At 37.7% G+C, this 19794-nt stretch overlaps 1 protein-coding gene across 2 annotated transcripts; it reads right to left on the bottom strand.

Moving 5' to 3' along the window:
• Nucleotides 1-1585: 1585 nt before the first annotated feature.
• LOC104587269 (protein TOPLESS-RELATED PROTEIN 2-like) lies at nucleotides 1586-15084 on the bottom strand. 2 transcript variants are annotated; one of them, XM_010244809.3, is made up of 26 exons: nucleotides 14831-15084; nucleotides 14020-14608; nucleotides 13704-13883; nucleotides 13497-13610; nucleotides 13216-13374; nucleotides 11295-11472; nucleotides 11080-11206; nucleotides 10859-10968; nucleotides 10598-10736; nucleotides 10352-10461; nucleotides 10126-10195; nucleotides 9930-10003; nucleotides 9761-9856; nucleotides 9585-9680; nucleotides 9307-9434; nucleotides 7131-7365; nucleotides 6861-7028; nucleotides 6663-6770; nucleotides 6433-6579; nucleotides 5809-5919; nucleotides 5521-5703; nucleotides 5247-5375; nucleotides 4013-4108; nucleotides 3578-3763; nucleotides 2676-2848; nucleotides 1586-2305 (listed from the first exon to the last, which is right to left on the bottom strand). In XM_010244809.3, the coding sequence occupies exons 2-26, from the start codon at nucleotides 14097-14099 to the stop codon at nucleotides 2086-2088; spliced, it is 3417 nt and encodes a 1138-aa protein (XP_010243111.1). In that variant the 5' UTR covers nucleotides 14100-14608; nucleotides 14831-15084; the 3' UTR covers nucleotides 1586-2085. The 2 variants fall into 2 exon arrangements, with proteins under 2 accessions (XP_010243111.1, XP_010243113.1); XM_010244811.3 differs by having other exon boundaries at nucleotides 14826-15076.
• Between the last annotated feature and the right edge of the window lie 4710 nt (nucleotides 15085-19794).

Genomic DNA, 19794 nt, shown 5'->3' on the forward strand with positions numbered 1-19794 from the left:
CAATATGTTCAAATTTGTTTTAATTTAGAGCCCGTTTGGTTCACAGTTGAAATTGGAATCAAAATCCTCCGGAATCAGAATTGGAATGGTCCATTCCCATAGTCTGTTTGGTTCAGACAAGAATGAGAATGAAAATTAAAATCCGAAGGAATGGGATTTCATTCCCAAGGGAGGGGCAGGGAATGGCCATTCCCTCAAATGGGGGATGCTATTCCAGCAGGAATAGAAATGAGATTCCGATTCTGCCCAACCAAATAGTTAAAATCCGAATAGCCCATTCCAATTCCGATTCCAGACCCCTAATCTTATAAACTAAACAGGGCCTTAGATTTGTTTCAACTTTCGATCCGAAGCTAGTCCATTGAAACATATATTCTTACCTTATATCAATGGACCTGATATTGATTCAATCCAATCCAATCCAATATAAATTTACACCCAAGTGATTTGTTTTGTATACAATAACTTTCTTGGTTGAATACTTGTATGGTTCAAAAACTAAAAGCGAATAAACCACAAAATACCGTCAAATGGATTTCATTTCCCAAAGAAGTCGGTAATCACATCGAAAAAGTTTATCCCACCCATTGCATGTATCATCCACATCGGTCCCAATTCTCCAACTACTGTAAGGCCTATGCTTTCACTAAAAACCCTCAAGCTTATTCATCTAATCAACAAAAATAAGAAACATATATTCAGACTCAGTTGTCAAGTTAAGCAATCAAGGATCAGAGGACCAAAGTCACAGACACAGTACTAGTGCAGGAAATTAGATGCCACGTAAAAAACTAACATTGCAGGTTGCAACACGCCTCACAAGCTAATAAGTTGTTGAAAAGATGGCCCATGAGTTTTAATTTACAAATCAAATGGGCTGGCTAAAATCTAATTTAATTCCTCAAACAAAAACTTCAGCATAAATTACCAATTTGCCATATTGGATATCAACCAAAATATCAAATATCCTCGTACTGTGGTCGGGATCATTAACCAGTCATTTTCAAGGGAAAAATTAAAGACCCTTAGGAAGAAGTACAAATCAGCCCAGCTCAGAATTTACTAGGCCCAAAGTACAGGGGGAATGCATCTGACCGTGAAATTGATACCAAATTCACGGGCAGAATGTGGTTTATAGTGGGGGACAGGGCTAGTAAGGGGGCGCTGGAATTCAGAATTCTGCATCGTGTGTCTCCGTACTTTTCCCTAAGGATAACGTAAAGGTACCGCGAGTGGATGTTTAACTTACTTGGGCCTTGGAATCAAGACATTTAACAGCCACTAAATGAAACTATGATTGTAGACATGCATTAACACAACCTACTTTCCGTCCTTTCAGCATCTTGAAAGAATTTATGACCACGTAACCAACAATAGTGCTATATTATATTCTCACGTCTCTTTACCCCTCAAAATTTTAGGGACCAATGAAAAATAGCAAAACCCACAACTTCCGAGATTTAGACAAGTTAAACACGAGAAGCAAATCAGCAGCCAACGTTGAGTAATAGGGACCCAGAGGCCGAATAGTAAACGCAATATTCTGAACAATTAAAAACATGTGCATACATATCTAGGCAAATAGTAAACGCAATAATACATCCAATAAAATGAAGTCAAATAACAATAACCAAGTCCAAGTGTATTATGTAAGGTGTAATAATAACATTAACTGTAACCAACAGTGTAGCTGGTGTTAGATAGGCGGGTGTGGATAGGAGCCAACGGATCTCCAACTCCCCTACAAGTTAAATTAGACTACAACAAAACAACTCAAAAACGAACACCTGAATGACGTGGATGATGGAAGGCAAAATGACCTGCACCCATCCAAATATGCCTTTGATATCTATCCTACTGGCGATGTACACTTTTTTCCCCTTGGAAATTAGGTTAAAAAAATCAAAAATAAAAGAAAAGGACTTTACAATGAAGATGAGACGGGCCATATCCGCGTTGAGCATAATATGGGGGAAATAAAAAGTTGGGGCGCTCTGCTGCATGTCCGGGAATACCTTGGCCTCTCTGCTTACCTTCTGTTATCTGACAGTGGAGCTGATTGGTTGATGCTCCTTCAAATTTCGATCACCTGGGAGTTGCTTCGGTTGGCTGACTACTCAGAGAAGGATTTGATGGGATGGAAGGTAGGGTGCCATTATCTTGGGGTGCCGGGCCACCCCACTTTGGTTCTGCATCAGACGGCTCAACCACATGGACTGCACCATCACTCATGCCAAGGGCGATTTGATTGGGTTCAGACGGGTGGGCTGCAATCACCATTGGATAGAGAGTGCTGCTGCTGCCACTGAATCAAATTCAGACCCAAGGTAGCTCAAGTCAGCATATAATAAAAATCCAAGTTGTAGTCATCAATGTCTACAGGGTAATCTTGAAATGTTAAGTTGATGGGGAGAAGAGGGGGCGGGGGAAGAGGGGAAAGCTCTGCAGGCAGTTTTAATAAAATAATAAAACAAATCCCAGGGATAAATAATCCCAAACCATGGCCAACCCGCCAACTAGGACGTAGCATTAGCAGGAGTTTGCTATATTGCACAGATACATGCTCGCCAACCTTAGGACATGTGCTAGGCTATGAAAGGTAGAAAAAGAAAATACTGACTTTCACAAGTTACCAGAGTAACAAAAGGACATAGAAACATTCCAAATCCATGTACCTTGTTGTGGGAGGAGGCATGTATGCGGAGGGTGCTATTCGACACCGAAGCCTCAAATTGTCTGCATCAAATACACCAACAGCACCATCACAAAATCCTGTGTAAACCAGTTGACCATCACACGAGTATATTGCGCTTGATATGGGTGCAGGAAGAGCATCTCTTGGAGACCACTGCAAAATGGAGAAGCAATATTACAGAACCCGTAAATACAACAAGTTCAAAAAGTCATATCTTGCCTAGTCAGCTAAGATTTCAAACATCATACACAGTTTATTTTCTTTTCATTTTTCAACGTTGATCTTTTTTCTACCACAAAGTAATTAAATCTTCCCTTCCTCAGTACTTCTTTTATGGTAAGCAATCAAGTGTTTGTAGTAGGAGATTTCCAAGTTAGGAATTTGCAATAATGTGATTCAATTTTTATTCAACTTGTAGTTTCGCAAGGAACAATTTCAACACATAATAGCCTAAACATAACTTCAATTGATGCTCTAAATATAATGCAACAAAATCAATGCACCAGAAGACCATTGCTAGCACCATTCCACATCTAAGAAAAGGTGATTTTTTTTAACCAGCTACAAAAGGTGAAGATTTGAACAATCTCTATCTCTATTTTTACAAAATATAAAAATTTGGAATTCCATTAGTTGCTCATCTATCCATATAAATTAGTAGTTCATCATCTCTATTCTCCAAAACTTCAAATTGGTTTGTGGAAAGGAAATAGGAAATTGTCACTACAATAAGGTCATGCAAATTGGTTTGTGGAAAACCACCGAGTAGGCAATAGATTAAGTGTGCAGACCATTTTATATAAGACAAAAAAAAAGAACTAAAAAGGGGAAGTCAAACAATTTTAGATCAGATATTAATGTGTCAATTTGAGATAAACTTACCGACCGCAGGCATTCAAGCTTGCTGTCATAGACAGCAATTTGGCTCTCATGGACCACTAACAAATGAACCTGGTCATTGTGGAATTGAACCTTGGTTTCTCCAACCAGTGGGGAAGAGCGACCGGGCGGTGCTTGTATGAACCTTGCTTTCCTTTTTTCCCATCCATCAATGCTCCACATGCAAAGCTGTAATCAATCAATAACAAGTCAAAAGCTAATACTTGCTAGTTGCCAATTATTATCAACAGAAATAATTTACTTTGAAATAGAAACCACATAACTAATACTAAGTGATGCCATGCTTTGTCCATATATATTTCCCATAAACAAAAGTTAATACATGCTTTCCATAGAAACCACATAATAGTGTGATGCCTATGCATACACATGGTACTGCCTCTTAAAACGTAAGTATGCACTTCCTCAATCAGTTACCTGTGCATCAGCTCCAGATGACACAAGGACATTCAAAGTCTGGGAAAATGCAAGACCAGTGATTCGTTTCTGGTGCCCCTTCAATTTGGTTTTAACCTGCCAAGTCAAATAAACATTAAAGATGTCTAGGAGTGAGAAATAATAGGCAAAAATAGCTCCATTTTTCTCAAGAGAAGGAAAGAAAACAAATTGGGAAAAGTGAGCGAGAATTTCCAATTTATCAACATATTTGTTGCATATGTAAGTTTCAAACACCACATAAAAGCCCTCCCAGTTTTCTCCCCATAGTGCAACCACAAGAAAAAATAATAACTATTCACATTGAATAACAAATAACAGTGCTAGCTCATGAGAATATACATCTTTCCTTCTTTTTGATTGAAATGTAGATAGATATGATTTTTTCTAGCCGTCGTGCATTTATATTTTGCACAGACAAATCAACAAAAACATTGCCCAGAGATTCCACGTGTAAACAAGAAGTGACCACAGGATTTTTGAGATGTGAAACTAATAAAATTATGCAAAGGTGTCTAAAGTGATTGCCTCACTAACTCTAAAACTTCCCCAGGGATCAAACTTAAAAGTCTAAAGAAACTCGCTGTTCATTTATATAATAAAACAAATCTAAAGAAACTCTAAAACTTCCCCAGGGATCAAACTGAAAAGACATGGGAGGCATACGCCTGGAGGTGCGCCTCCAGGTTAGGCACCCCCAAAATGCCCTAAGGCGTATGCCTTAGGTGAAAGAGGCATACACCTCATATTCCTTTTTCATGAGGCGTGCTAGAGGCATGCACCTCATGAAATAAAAATACAAAAAAATAGAAAAGAAAAGAAAGGGAAGGAAAGGGAAAGAAAAAGAAAAAGGAAAAAAGAGAAAAAGAAGGAAAAGAAAGGGGAAGGGAAGGGAAGAAAGGGAAAGAAAGTAGGCAAGCCCCTGGACTCCCCTGGCTGGGGGGGCTTGGCTAGTCTTATGCATCTTCATTCTTCTTAATATAAAAGATTTTTATTAAAAATAAAGAAAAATGAGATCCCCCTTCCACCTCTTCCTCTTCCCCCTCCTCTTAAGAACGCATTGTGTTTGGGAAGCTTATGCCTCTTATATTCTGAACTACGCCTCATGCCTCTAGGTAGTGGAACACCTCATGTCACACCTCGGTGTTTTAAAACATTGCTACACCACACTTGACACTCCTAATACTATAAGTGAGTGAATAGGACAGGGCATCACCTCATCAATCCGCACATTGTATATTTGTATGGTTGAATCCTCCATTCCTATAGCAATGATATTGTTGTCCTGAGGGTGGAATGCCAAGAAAGTGGCTGCAGGGGGAGGGGGCATGAAAGTTGTCATGACCTGTGATAGAGAAAACAGGTTGAACCAATTAGTTTTGCATATCTAAATACAGACTATTGCATAACAATTATAATAACAAAACAATCTCAATATTTTGCCCAAGCTCGTGAAAAATGGATAACTGAAATAAGATATGCCACCAGACCTTAAATGTCATCATGTTGAACAAAGAGACTTTTCCACCGGATGCAGACATTACATAAGAATCATTCTTTGATAATGCAATGCATGCAGCTGATTCTTCAGCTGAGTTGGTGTCACTAGTGTCATTAGTCATGAGAGTTCCACTTGTAGGCTGCCACAACTGTGGGGTAACAGATGCAGTGGACTGGAAAAAAACATAAATTAACTAAGTAATTAATAGATATACAAATACCAATAAAACATGTGTGTGAAAGAGAAACTTAAACAAGTAAATTCAACATAAGCATACCTTGCCAGATGGGTTCCTTTCAGTACGCTGCCATTTCCACAGTTTATGGACTGCATTGGATGCAAGTGCCAAAACAGCTAGCCCTGAGTTAGTATATATTAGCCGTACAACCTGCAAATCATGAAGCATGTATCTCAGATACTTTGAGCCACCTGAAGAAGGGAAGTTAATGCATCACATATAGCAAGACATAAAAAAATAAATAAATTCATGCATCCAGACCCACAACCTACAATCAACTCCTAACAATTTGGAAAGCCGTACCAGATTCTGGGGAATAATGAAAAACCCAAGAAAAAAAAGAGAGATATTTGTCAGAACAATAAACAGGAAACAACAATAAATCTAATAGATAATGGCATCATGCCCGTATATACAAAGAAAGAAACCTTTATATACAATAGCATATTCAGGTTTCCGCTCAAAGTAGCCAAAGTGAAACCAACATTCCATTGGATTTAACTAGTAATTTCATTGAAAGGAAAGATACTGTACCCATAAGAAGTGAACCATAGCATGCAATCTAAAGATGAGAGTTGAAAGCTTTTCTCCAACTTAAATAAAAGCAGTGATGAATAGCTAATACAAAAAAATTATATCAGGAGGTTCATTTCTGAAACATACCTTCCCTGCTGTTATGGGGTCAGGCAAACGTAGAGCTTTTAGTTGGGATGAATCTACAATATCAGGCAATTTCCAGCTTTTAACCTTGTCAACATCATCTGAAATTCTTGGCTTAACATCTGTTGACCTGCCGTTGTCCATGGGACCCTGAAGTTGGAACCGTCATTATAACAATCCCAAAACTGTGTGTCATAATAACTTCATGTAATTAGAAAAGGACAATAGCTTACAAGACTACTAATAGATACTGCTGATGTAATTCTATCAGAGCGTTCCATGGTTGGTGCTAAGGGGGCAGAAACATTGGCTACAGGACCCAGTGGGGTAACAATTGCAGGCTGCCAAGAGGTAAGAAAAAAAGGTTCAGAGACCTTGCATGCATTAAAAAGAGCAAACTCATAAATGATGAAAACAAGAAGTAGCAGCACCTTAGTATTGATTGGTTCAGTAGGACCACGAGACCCCTCAAACGTCCGGCTCTCCAGCATCCGTATTAAACGCTGCCCATCAGTGTTTGCCAAGATCTTAATTCCACTATCGCTTGTTGTGACAGCCAGTAGTGACCCTTCTTTGTTGAACCTCAGTCTAGGGCTTGCCTGCAACAAGTACCATAACATTAAAAAAAATTAGAAGCTTAGGTTTCTTAGGTTTTCAACTTGAAGTGCTTCTTTGAAAAGAACTCAGAGAGTAATACTAACAGGTAATCCACCATCAGCATCAGTAGTTGTCAACAAGTTGGTGTTGTCCATATCCCAAAACTTGATCTGAAATTCATCACCAGCAGCCAAGAAACGGTTCCTTGTTGTGTCAAACTGGACAACACCTAAAGAGCGCTTCCTAAAACCAGAGTAAGTCCTCTTGATTGCTCCTTCACTCTCATTCCACTCAACTAGGTGAGAGTCACCTTCTTTACTTGTTCCACAAGAGAACAACCTGAAGAATGCATGAGAACAAAAGCAAACAACAAATATGAAATAACACACAGGAACATAATTAATACACTAAAAAGGATAGGTTTTAACTGAAGAAGGAAAATACCAAGTGCCACTGTGCAACCTAGGGGTGGACATGAGTTGAGCTTTTCACAAGCTATTTGATCCCAGCTCATGAAAAGTTTGATTCAGCTTGGTCTAAACCAAGCTTTGAGAAAAAATCAAGCCAAATATATAGGCTCATTTACTAATCAAGCCGACCTATCCATTTATCTATCTATCTGTCCATTAATATATATAATATTTTATTTTTATATTATAATAATAAATATTTTTTATAATTCTCAATTTTTATATGTAAAATAAGAAATAATTTATTATATGTCTAATTTTCATTTTTCATGGGAAGCTTAGCTCAAAGTTGAGCTCAAGTTAAACCGAAGCTGCCGAACTCCAGGATATGAGCTTTTCGGTCGAGCTGAATTCAAGCTCAAGTCTCTAGTTCGAGACGAGCTCAAGCTCAAACTTGAGCCTCGTGTTTTTTGGCAAGCCAAGCTTGAATAGCCAAATATTTGGCTTGGTTTGGCTCATATCCTCCCCTAGTGCAATCTTATGTAGCAAGAACACCAAAACATTTATTGGATATTAGGCTTTTCACTTGTCTACAGAATACTTAAAGACAAATATCTGTATAATTTATGTTACATGTCAAATCCATTGAGATACTTTGAAATAATTTAATTGCCTGAAGCATTCCAATACAACAGAAAATGTACCTTATAGTTGACAACTCGAGTAGTATATTAAGGATACTTAACTACCCAATGAGAACAAGAGATACATGGTAAATTAAGTTTGAGTTCTATGGGAGGAAAGAAACACTAGAATCTTCAAAGATAAGGCTCAAATCAAAGAAGCTATGCTTTAAGCCTAGAAAGCATCAAAGTTAAAGTGGTTGCTTGGGTGATGATATCCTTGAAACCTTTTCAATTTTTTTCCCGTTGACAATATCATATAAGTTAGCAGCATGCTGCAATCTTGTTTACACTTAGGATACACTCTTATTGTAATTGGAGTTCATCAGTGCCTCATAATATCAAGCTAAATTTGGATAAATGCTGCTTGGCTAACCAAGATAAGTTGGGTGTAGGGGAAGTATTTAGAAACAGCTAAAGAAACACAATGACCGTATTTTCAGGGCCTATGGGTCATGTTAACACAACAAGGACAAACTATTGGCTGTTTTGCAATGTCTAAAGCTGGAATAAATTACGTCACAACCTCATTCATCAAAAAATAAATAAATTACTTCACAACCCATTGGCAGAAGGAGACTCAATAGTAGTTATGAGAAGATTGAAAAATAATGATCATGGCTCTTGGGTTTACAGGCATACAATGAAAGAAATATGATATCTAGCTAGGGAGTTTGATTCTTGAGAACAATGTTTGCACGGGCTCAAAGTTCAGCTAATACATCAGTACATGCATTATCCAAGCAACAGTTAATAGATGTATACTGCTTTGGGGAGTCATTTCTCCAGAGCACCATAAGATAAATGCTTGTGAAAGGGGTTATGTAGCAGTTGCTAGCCTGAATTACAAAGAGGAATACATGGCATTGTTGCATTATGCATCATTCTTTACCATAAATTAATATAATTTCCTATACCAATAAAAAGGTTTGGTTTCTATCAGAAGCAGCTACATGTACGATACATGTGAAACAACATGGCATCTACCAATGCCACATTTAAGACAATGGAACAGGCCCTTTTGTTGTCATTCTTTCATTGTCAGTCCAAAAGAATACAAAGGAAAGGGAGTAAGAAAAAGGAAAGGGAGTGTTTCTGTAGAGAAAAATAACAATGCAAAAAGAATAGTTCACTCTAGATCCCAAGCAATTATAGAGCCACTCAGTTTCAAGATGAGTAAATTTCACCTTGTTCCATCTGCACTATATGCCATCGTAGTGCACCAAAGTCCAGGAGCATCATAGTCCACTCTAGATCCCAAGCAATCATAGAGCCATGCTTTAATTTTCCCATCAATTGCAGTAGAGAAAATAAACTGTATGCAAAACCAAGTTATGAGATTTTGAAAATCAGCAGTGATGGAAAAGCTTAACTCTTTAAGCAATAAACACCCACTGCTTTAAGATGATAATGTCTTACACGGTTACACCAATTAGATATTTCCTCTAGGGACAAAAACAATTACCTGTATATTCTCTTTATAGTGAGGACAAACAGAATACACAGGTGCTTCATGGCCTTCAAATATATACTGCCTGCGCCCAGCTACAGCATCCCATACCTGTTACATATGTTCTGTTAGAAAAAAATAACAAATCACCATTTTTATACAAAACTAAATATGTGCATCAAGGTTGATACCTTAATTGTCTTGTCATCACCACAAGTGACAATACATAGTTGCTTATTGGGATGAGCAAAGGCAATATCATTAACACCACCAATATGAGCATCAATCTACAATACAGAATGGGCATTTAGCAATATATAATATTAAACAATGAACAAAAAAACTATGATGCAAAGCTACCTCTAAGTGTTGTCTCAATTCTCCAGTTGGGTTGTACATATATATTTGAACAATATGCTTTGAAAATGCAACACCTAAAACAGAATGTTTCAAAACATACAAAGATGAGGAATAAAAAAAATGATCAGACACAAGAAAAAGGTCCAGTGAATGATAAAGAACTAAAGATAATACTAAAGAAAAAACTTAGTCATACCAAGTATGGATCCATCAGGGCCCCAAATGCATCGGTTCACAGATATTGTAGCATCTTTCATCAATGCTGTCTGGAAATATATTATGAACATTTTTTGGAAAAAATAAGTGTAATTAACTAATGGGATGTAAGAAAGGAAATGAATCATACATGCAAACTCAAAACTTTGAATAGAATATAATAAGAGTTCTGGCCCATTTAGATTCCACAAACAAATGAATAATACCTGCAAGGGCATTGAACAAGCTGAGATATCCCAAACCTTAAAGGTTTTATGTGCTAACCGTTCTCGAGACCCAACTTCCCAAATTGAAATTTCACCAATATTTGTACCCACTAAGTAAACCAAAGGAAAAAAGAAAAGCAAAGATTAGCAATTTAAGACCATTAAAGTTGTGGCCTGAAAGATATTCTACAAATGCCAATAGCAGAATTTAACTAACAAATGAAAAATATTCAGCAAGGCACCAACCAAGAAGAATTGTCTGTTGCTGTGGATGGAAGTCCATGCTCATCACATTGGATCCTTGGCCAAGTGTCCGTACAACAGTTCTAGGAAGGTCATCTTGGGAATAGATATTAGGAGGATGTGTAGCACCAGAAAATGAAACCTAAAAGAGCATATTGAGTGGATGTAGTCATGTGAGAATGCAGGGGAGGGGTAACATATTGAGTATTGTGCCAAAGGACATGATTATAAATCTAGAGAACATGCTTTTTTATCCCTTCATACCTCATCAGATTGTCCAGTTCGAATTCGCTTCATCAAATGCTCTGAATCAGCTGACTGATAATCCATGCCTGGAGCACTCGTAGGAGTCCTCGGGTGCTTCAAGAAAGCAGCTGCAGACAATACAAAATGCAATTATCAACTTGGCAGGCTCCATTACTCAACTGAACATATATCTAGAATCAGTACTTGTCAAAATTAAAACATGAGAGAATATGCACCACCTGCATTAGGAGGCTGCACAAGACTAGGAGGGGCTGCTGCCACAGCAGCATGAGGTAAAGAAGGATTGGGGCTTGACATCCACCCTGCAATAGCACTGGCAGAAGGCGAAACAACTGGCTGAAAAGGCTGCCAGCAAAAACGAATGATGTAAATAAACAGTTTTTAAGATATCAACAACTATGGTCATGCAGATTGTCAGCTGCAATGTACTTACACTATGTGCACCAATAGGAGGAAAAGCCCCAGCTTTAGGAATCGGTCCAACAAGGGGGCTATTGGTGGGGGGTGGAGCACGAGCCCCATTATTAGGGGCACAGGTATGATCAGTGAAAAGTGTCTTGATATCAGGGTTTGGTCGTGGATTCTTGCATAGCTGATGCTGCCAATTCAAACTGGAAATTCCAGGAAAAATAAATTACAATCAGAGAAAACATCTAAAATACAGCAGATCTCAGATAAATATTAACACAATAGATGGGATCCTTAAGCATTACAATCAGATAATGTGATCAACTTCTGTGTTTCCTTTTTGGTATGTTTGGTTGCTGCGATTGGGATGGGGAAATGGGAATATTCCCATTAGATTCCCATTTTCGTGTGTTTGTCCGCTGGGATGGGATGGGATGGGAAACTGTGGGATGTTGATTCTCAAAACCAAGGATGCGGGGTCACACTGAAATGATGCGACCCCAGTGAGAAGAGAAAATTATGAGAAAAAAATATCGAGACTTTCGACTGAAGCTCCACAGCCGTCCTCTCATTGTCTACCTGAGTCTACAACGTCAAGTCTCTGACAACATTCCCGATGACATCCGGCCAAGATAAGACCAGATCCATGACCACCGAGTAAAGGCGATTATCTTATTCACGTTTTTGGCATCATCGATCTCCTCATGCCGTTGGGAAGACATGGTCGTTTGTCGGCTAAAAGCTATTTCTTCCGGCGGTATAGAGGTAGATGTTTTACAGATCAACACTTGTTCTTGTAGATCTAACATGTTTATGTCTTTTTTCTGGGTTCAAACATTCCCATTAAAACGCGTCAATGTGCTAATGCCTTTTTCTGGGTTCAAACCTTCCTGTTAAAACGCGTCAAGGCAAGAGTTTTCTTCCCTCAGATCTGTTTTTCCCATGAGATATGTTTCTCTTCCCTCAAATGTGTTAAAACAGGTCCTGATTATTCTTTTTACTTTTTTTATTTTTATATGTTTTTCTCGTTGGGGTGAAGATCGGAAGCAGTGAGAACAACTTCAGATCTTGCTTCTCCCTTGTATCCTCTGCAACTTTGAAGGTGACAAACCCTTCCTACATGCTCCTACCTTTCGATCTTTGCTGAAGTACTGATTTATAAATATATTATTATTTGTTAATTTTTTCTTGGCATTCTTCTTTTACTAATAGAAAAAAATGTTGATCACTAAACATATATATTGCAGAGACATCTCTGTGAAACATCTTTCACTCTATACAGGAAACACTTTACAAGTTAGTTTCCCCCTTTCTACTGAAATAAGTCGAGTGCTTTATAGATAGGAAATATTCCCAAAAAAAGTTTGGTAGATATGGTATATGTTAATGAATGAAACCCCAAGCTAAAAGATTTGATTCAGAATACAGAAATTTCACACTTTAAAAGAGTTCTAAAATCTTACCTAGACAAATACCATGCCCATCAACTTGAACTAGTGGAAGATGCAACATGGAAAATTCAATAGTTCCAATGCTCATGATTTTTTAATATCAACATGTCACGTGGCAAAATTCAATTGTTACTATGCCATGTCACCTCATAAATAAGGGTTGTGTTGTGGAGTTGGAGAATGCATGGATTTATCAAAATGGAATGAAACCAGGCATCCTGCAAAATTTTCTAATCAACCAAACACTGGAAAGCATATTATATAGGATAATGGCTCTCAGCAAACAAACACGGTGTGCCAAAAATGAGAAAAAAATCCCTTTCTCATCTCATCCCAATGTTTCTCGACAACCAAATGGACCATTTATGACCAAGACAGTATTAGTCAGGTGAAATTAAATTAAATGGAGAAAATAATTCAAACTTGAAAGAACATAATAAATAACAGAATCTGGGAAAACACAACTAGGGCAAGTTAAGAATGCATATATATTACCTCTGGTTAATCAGGGTTCTCAATCGTGAAGCTTTGAAGGGTGGGAATGTGAGCTTGTCCCTGAATAAAGGATTTGCTTCTATAAGCTTTTTAAGTTCCATAAGCATGATATTCCGAGCTGATTTGGTATCACCATATTTGGAAAGCTGTTCATTCTGTCTGATAACATAAATACAGCACCAAGAAAAATGCATTAGATTCACACGTCAAAGTGCACAGATTTTTTGTTTTGAAGGGCAACCATGGCCACAGAATTCACAACTGGCATCAGCAATGAGTACCTAAAGTTCTCAAGAGTGAGAAGCTGGGTAATTTCCTTGAACAGTTCTTCATTGAAAGAAGCAAAAACTTTAAGATCCTTTACAAGAATTTCAACTGCTTTTGCACGATCATGCCTGGGTAAGGAAACACGTAAGAATTAAATACTTGTTCTAAACCTAACTAGGTTTCTTTGAAAGTGCTTTCAAATGACAAAAGCAAAGACCAACCGATCAAGAGCTTCCAAATACTTCTGTTTCCTTATCTCAAAGAAAATTTTCATTGAGTACCGATTATCTTCAACCTTTGTAAACCCACATAAATATTTTTCAACTTCATCCCATTCACCCGCCTGAACTTGATCCTCGAAGTGTTTCATATTGAAGAAAAAACCAGACTCTTGTTCCAACCTAGGTAAATACACAAAAATGAGAAAACGGAGACCATTAAATTAACTATAATAGAATTTTAATTTTGCTAAGGATGTTGAACTCATTATTTCTACTTAAATAAAAAGCATCCACAAGGGGCAAAAGATAGACTTACTTGTGGACTGTTTCCTTGAACTTTTCCTCGTCCAAGAACTGTAAGATTAAAAATACCAGTTCCCTGCTCAAGGAAGACATGGTTCCCGGTATCCCTAATCGCTCCAGCGCAAAGATCTGATATCAAACTATGAATGAAGACTGGTGACAACAGGCCTAGGTAACACCACGACAAGAATCGGCTACCAAATCCTCTCTCAGTCTTCCAAAACTTTCCTCTTCCTCTATCTACTACCTCAACAACAACTAACTTAAACAACAAGGAGAATGCTCTTCGCTTTTGCTACAACAATTTCATCAGAACCTTTCTACTAGTACAAAACAATAAGATCTCAACCGAAACAACACAAAACCCTAAACCTCACTTCTGACAAAAGAGGCACAAGCTAACTATAGCGTTCCGTCACTTCACCTTCGAAAAAAAAAGGTTTCCTTTTACCATTTCTCGAACAGAAAACACAGAGATCTGAGTCAAACAACACACAACAGAATGGAGAAGCTAGTAAAACCTCCTCTACACCTCTTCGTGGTTGTCGCCTTCAAAAAACTTCCTCTTCTCCTCCTCGTTGACGAAAAGCCTCAGTGAAACCCTAATTTTCAAAGTACAAACTCACACTTAACGATCCAATCAACAAAAAAAATCCAAAAAATAAATAGCAAACATTTTCCAGAAAATAAAAATACAAAAATCTACGTTCACAGAAGCAAGTATCTCTTCAAGTTTCAACTGATCTGACGAGTACAAAATGCAAACATCTTTATCTAAAAAAACCAAAAATAAATAAATAAATAAGGCGAGACCGGGACCTTACTCGTGTTCAAGTAGTAAAGAAGCAAGCAAGAACCATTTCTAGGGTTAGGGTTTTAAGCAGTTGCTTCCTTTTGCTTCTTCTTCTTCTTTATCTCGTCTCTGCAACCTCTGCAACAACTGTCTCGCTCTCGCTCTGGTTTTTGTATCTTTTTCTCACTCTATCCCTGTAGGCCGCCGTGTTCGGTTTTCCCTCTCTATTTTCGTGTTCATTAAATAACCCTACGATATAGTCGCTTCTCTCTCTCTCTCTCTCTCTCTCTCTCTTTAGGCTTTTAAAGCAAAAAAAACCGCGATTAGGTTGCTTCATCATTTCAGCTTTTTCTTTTTTTTTTTTTTTTTGAAAATTTCCAAACCAACCCACTTCAGTTATAATTCACCATCAAAATTATCCAATTGCCCCTTTCCCCATTTTGTCTTTCGTTTCATCCCCATTCTGCCCTTCTCCTTTCTCTATAACTAATATTGCTTTACCCATTTGATATTTGGACCACAATTTCTTACAAATTAAATAAAATTTAATATAAGTTTCACGAACTGTCATTGTTACACAAAATTGTGAAAGCCTTACCTTTCTAAGTATATCAACTAATTCGAATCAATTATTCAAGAAAGATATCTTATAAGATTCACTCCAACCTTCATCCTTATTTCACCAAAAAATCACATATTTATAGAAAACAATCATCACAAATATATGCAACACGGCTCTTTTATAAGAAAGTAGGAAAAAATGAATCATAAACTCAAAAAATGTTTTCCATATGAACAACTACATTAATGAAAGCGATGGCCACTTTTGATATTATAAGATATTGATGTAAATGGCAGTGCTTCTCAACCTACCAATCATATGGTCCCCCTTAATTCCTAAAGCCTTTTTTTTAACAATGGTGATTTTTTTTCACTAGAAAAAAAAAAAGAGAAAACTCCAATAAGGATTTTACATTTATTAATAAAAGTGTAATTATTTTAAAATAAAATCACGTATTATATTAATTTTATTAATAATAATGTCTTGTTTGATATTTTAAGGTAAGATATGCCCATTTTACAGAAAAGAAAAAGGAATTTTCACTTAATAAAATTATCAATTGATAGGATTGATTAGTAGGTAAGTGCCGGAGGGTAGAAAAGTCATATCGTGTGTAAGAGGACAATGGCGTCTCGTCTTTTAAAAATGTGATTAGGGGCGTTTAGGTCATTTTCCAACAATTTGATTCCCAAGGGCCACGTCATCCTACCTCGTACACATTAACTCCTTTATTTTTTTAATTTAAAAATAAATTTCTTTTTAACTGCAATATATCTTAATCGGCCAATCAACACGTCATTTTCTAATGTAGTGCGGGGTAGCTGTCGAGTCAGAGTTGATACGCACGTCTAGTTATCAAGGGCTTTCGATAAGCGAAGTCACGTCCCTGACATCGTTGTCTTCATTTTTCCTATTTTCTATTAAAGAGGAATAAAAGCGTACGGTCAGATTGGGTGTGAGGACAGGACGCAGACTAATGCTGGCAACAGCCAGCTGGAGGTTAAGTTCAGTAGGGAAGCGTGAACGTGCCAGTTGGAGATTTGTCGGCACGTGAGTATGACAGGTAGCACGTGTGAGATTTTTGAAAGAACCTGAGATGCAGAGTCGCCACGTCGCTGTTTATTTTACACAAGCCAGGAAACAGGGGATGGGATTCCCTTTTCTGGGTCTTCTTCCTTTTGGGGCTTCGGGAAGCTCCGGTTTTTCTTTTCTATTTTTTTCTTTAATGACAGTTCTGTCCTTTCCTTTTCTCGTAATTGCAGCACATCACGGTCATTATTGTACTTGCCAAAAGGACTCACGGAGTAAAGCCCTACGTGGTAGGCCCTACCCATCACCCTTGAGATTGGAACCTTTCGCTTTCTCAATTTATAGCTGATTTAGACAGCATACACTGATACACATATACAAACCTTCCGTATTAGACAAAAGATCCTGATCGGATGGTTATTATTCATCCACGTTGGTGACCCCACCTGATGCTTGGAAATTGAGACGACCTCAAAGTCAATGAATAATTAAGGCGTTAAATTTAAAATAAAGCATTGGACTCATTAACTTAATTTGTATTAGCTTAACAATGACTATTAAAAGGCAACTGTGTCTCATTGACTCATAACTCATCTTGTGTCTCATTCTGACTGGGGAGGGGCCCAGATGAGGATAACAGATTCCAAATTGAGGGTTGACCGGGTATATGGAGCACTATTGTGCATTAGATTTTGATTTTAAGTAGACCCCACCTGAGTTAATGCTTCACTATCCGATGGTCAAAACTAGGCCCCACATCCTCTTGCTAAATTATATATATATATATATATATATTCAATTGATGGAACAAGGGGCCCACTAGATTGGCTCTGTGCTTACTTTTCTTGGACCTTAGTGATGGTAACAGCTGAATGCTTCAAATTTTTTTACTTAAAAAAAGGGCCCATGACAGAGAACTTAAACAGGCCACTTGGCAAGTGATTTTTGGAGATTGGATTTGCCCTAGATTCCTATTGGGCCACAAGCTACGCTTCCACGTATAAGATTCTTTTGTTGTTTAAATAGTTCTGTAACTTTCTTGTCCTAGCGAGTTCATTTCACAAACTGTCGGTGTTTGCAATTTTTATTTGGGGCCCATGTAATCGGTTGGGTTGATGGGTTTCCAAATCCAGATTAGGGTCCTCTGGTCCTATTCTTTTTTCCTTTTTCTCCACAAACCGTGGGCCTCCACTTTGTATGTTTCCTTTGTTGAAACTGAAATAAGACACTGGCTCTATCTTTTATTGGTGCATAAAAGAAAAGAAAAAAAGTTATAATTTTTTTAAAGGGATTTTATTCAATAAAAGGGACCCTCGCATGATGAGGCTCTCTTCTTGTAAACTAGTGTTTTCAAAGCAATTGCTTTCTAATCAAACACTTCGCTACTCATAGACGGGGGCCCCCTTATCAAATCACAAGCCCTGATATGAGAGTACACTCGTGAGTAAGGACATAAGTGGGGTTGGGTTTAAGTGATAAGTAAGCCTGTCTTGACCCGATTTGATTGGGTTAGCCTAAACAGGGTTCTTCGTCTGGTTCAAGTTGAGTGTAACATCCATGCCAAAACCATTCTATTGATATAGTAGCATTGAAACATTTGAAAATATAGATACTTTTTGGGAGGGCTTATGTGTGGTGATTGATCTGTTCTAACTAGAGGTCGTGGTTCGATTTTTCAAACCAAACCGGTATTATGGTTTTAGAAAACTGGTAACCATAATCGAATCAAAGCCAATCAGTTAACTGGTTGGCTGGTCCGGTTAACCTCAGTTCGGTTTGTCATTTTTTTGGTTTGTTATATTTATAATGTATACTATAAATAAATGTATAATAAAAAATCTAGAAATACATATAAAGTATTAGATTTTAAATGATAAAAATATATTATATATTATATACATATATATAGAATGCATATATATTAATCTATAATACATAGATAATATAAATATATATAATATATGTATATATATATATATATATGTATGTATACCGGATTCGATCTCATAGGTTTAGTTTTGTTTTTTTGGTTTTTGATGGTCACCCCTAGTTCTAACTGAGCTGTTTCTAAGAAGCTATGTACCATAGTTTCACCAGGAAGTTAATTTTTTGACTTGTGTAAACCTATAACCTATTTTTTGGGCTTTTGGATTTTACCAAACGAGACCTCAAGACCTTCAAAGCTTCATGGCTCATACAATGTCAGAAGCCCCTGTCTGAAAGCCCTCCCAAACAGGCACATAGCCTTCACTTGAGTATAAGGGGGCGTTCGTGGGACGGGTTGGGTCAGGTTAGAGACTTAGAGTGTATTTGGGTCGGGTTTGGGTTGAGCCAAAGCACATGCCGAACACAAGTTGTTGGTTATTTTGGGTCAAAATCAGGTTGGATCGGATTGTTGAACCAATGGTCCAATGAAGCAGTAAACCCCATAGCTGGTTTAACTGGTAAAATCAGTGTCCCGTTGAGCTTTTTTGATTTTAAGTCTGCCGGGTCTGACAGCATTTTCAAATTCAGCATATTAACAGAGAGGGGAAGAGAAAAAGAAGGAAAAGAAGATGCTTTAATGTGGTCTCGGGACCACGCTAAGGGCTGTTGTCGGCTGTCCTTGATGGTCTGATTGTAAATGGAAAAACTAACTCCGAGGCATATTTTACAACTTTAATACAGACCAGACCACAGAGACTCTATTATTTTGTAGGCTAACTTTTTTTTTGTGATCCAATGAAAGTACCGTTCACGAGGGGGAAGCGTATTTATCGTCTGATTAGAATCCATTTATTACACATAACCATCCTGTACTAGAAATAATCCCATCTGACACCACCCCACCTGATACCAATCCAACTCTTAAAAGCGCCTCCTCATGTGAGGGACCCCTTACACCTAAAAGGCCACTTATGTCGCCATCACATCTAGATTAGATCATCAAGTAGAAAAGAAATCTTATTTGAAATTCTAATTTTGCCCCTCACACCGAGACGCCGAGTGAGTGAGTGTTTTACTTCTCATATCTATTGAATTGTTGCATTTGATTTGACATGGACTTCTTCTTCTACACACTCAACTGTTTGCGTATAAACTGTTTGTGAAATTGTGCCATCCAAGGTCTTCATTTACATCGATGTGGAAAGTCTTCAATGACAAGGACAACAAGCCAAGTGGAGATGGGGTGGGGAGTTCATTTCCAAACTCCCAACAATTTATTAAGACTGGAGCTTCGGAAACGTCATCAGGGATGGTCTTCTTATTAATGAGGAGTTCTGGAAACAGGACCTGAGTTGTTGAAGGAACATGTGCCAATCACAATGCCGCCTGGAAATGGTATACACCTCACACAGAGAAGGTGGAGATTTGTTTACAATTGAAAAGGAAAGCAATCTACTTTTCTAGCTAAATCCAATAAA

Source organism: Nelumbo nucifera, chromosome 1 (assembly GCF_055504915.1).
Source record: "Nelumbo nucifera cultivar China Antique chromosome 1, China Antique-T2T, whole genome shotgun sequence".
NCBI classification, from domain to species: Eukaryota; Viridiplantae; Streptophyta; class Magnoliopsida; order Proteales; family Nelumbonaceae; genus Nelumbo; species Nelumbo nucifera.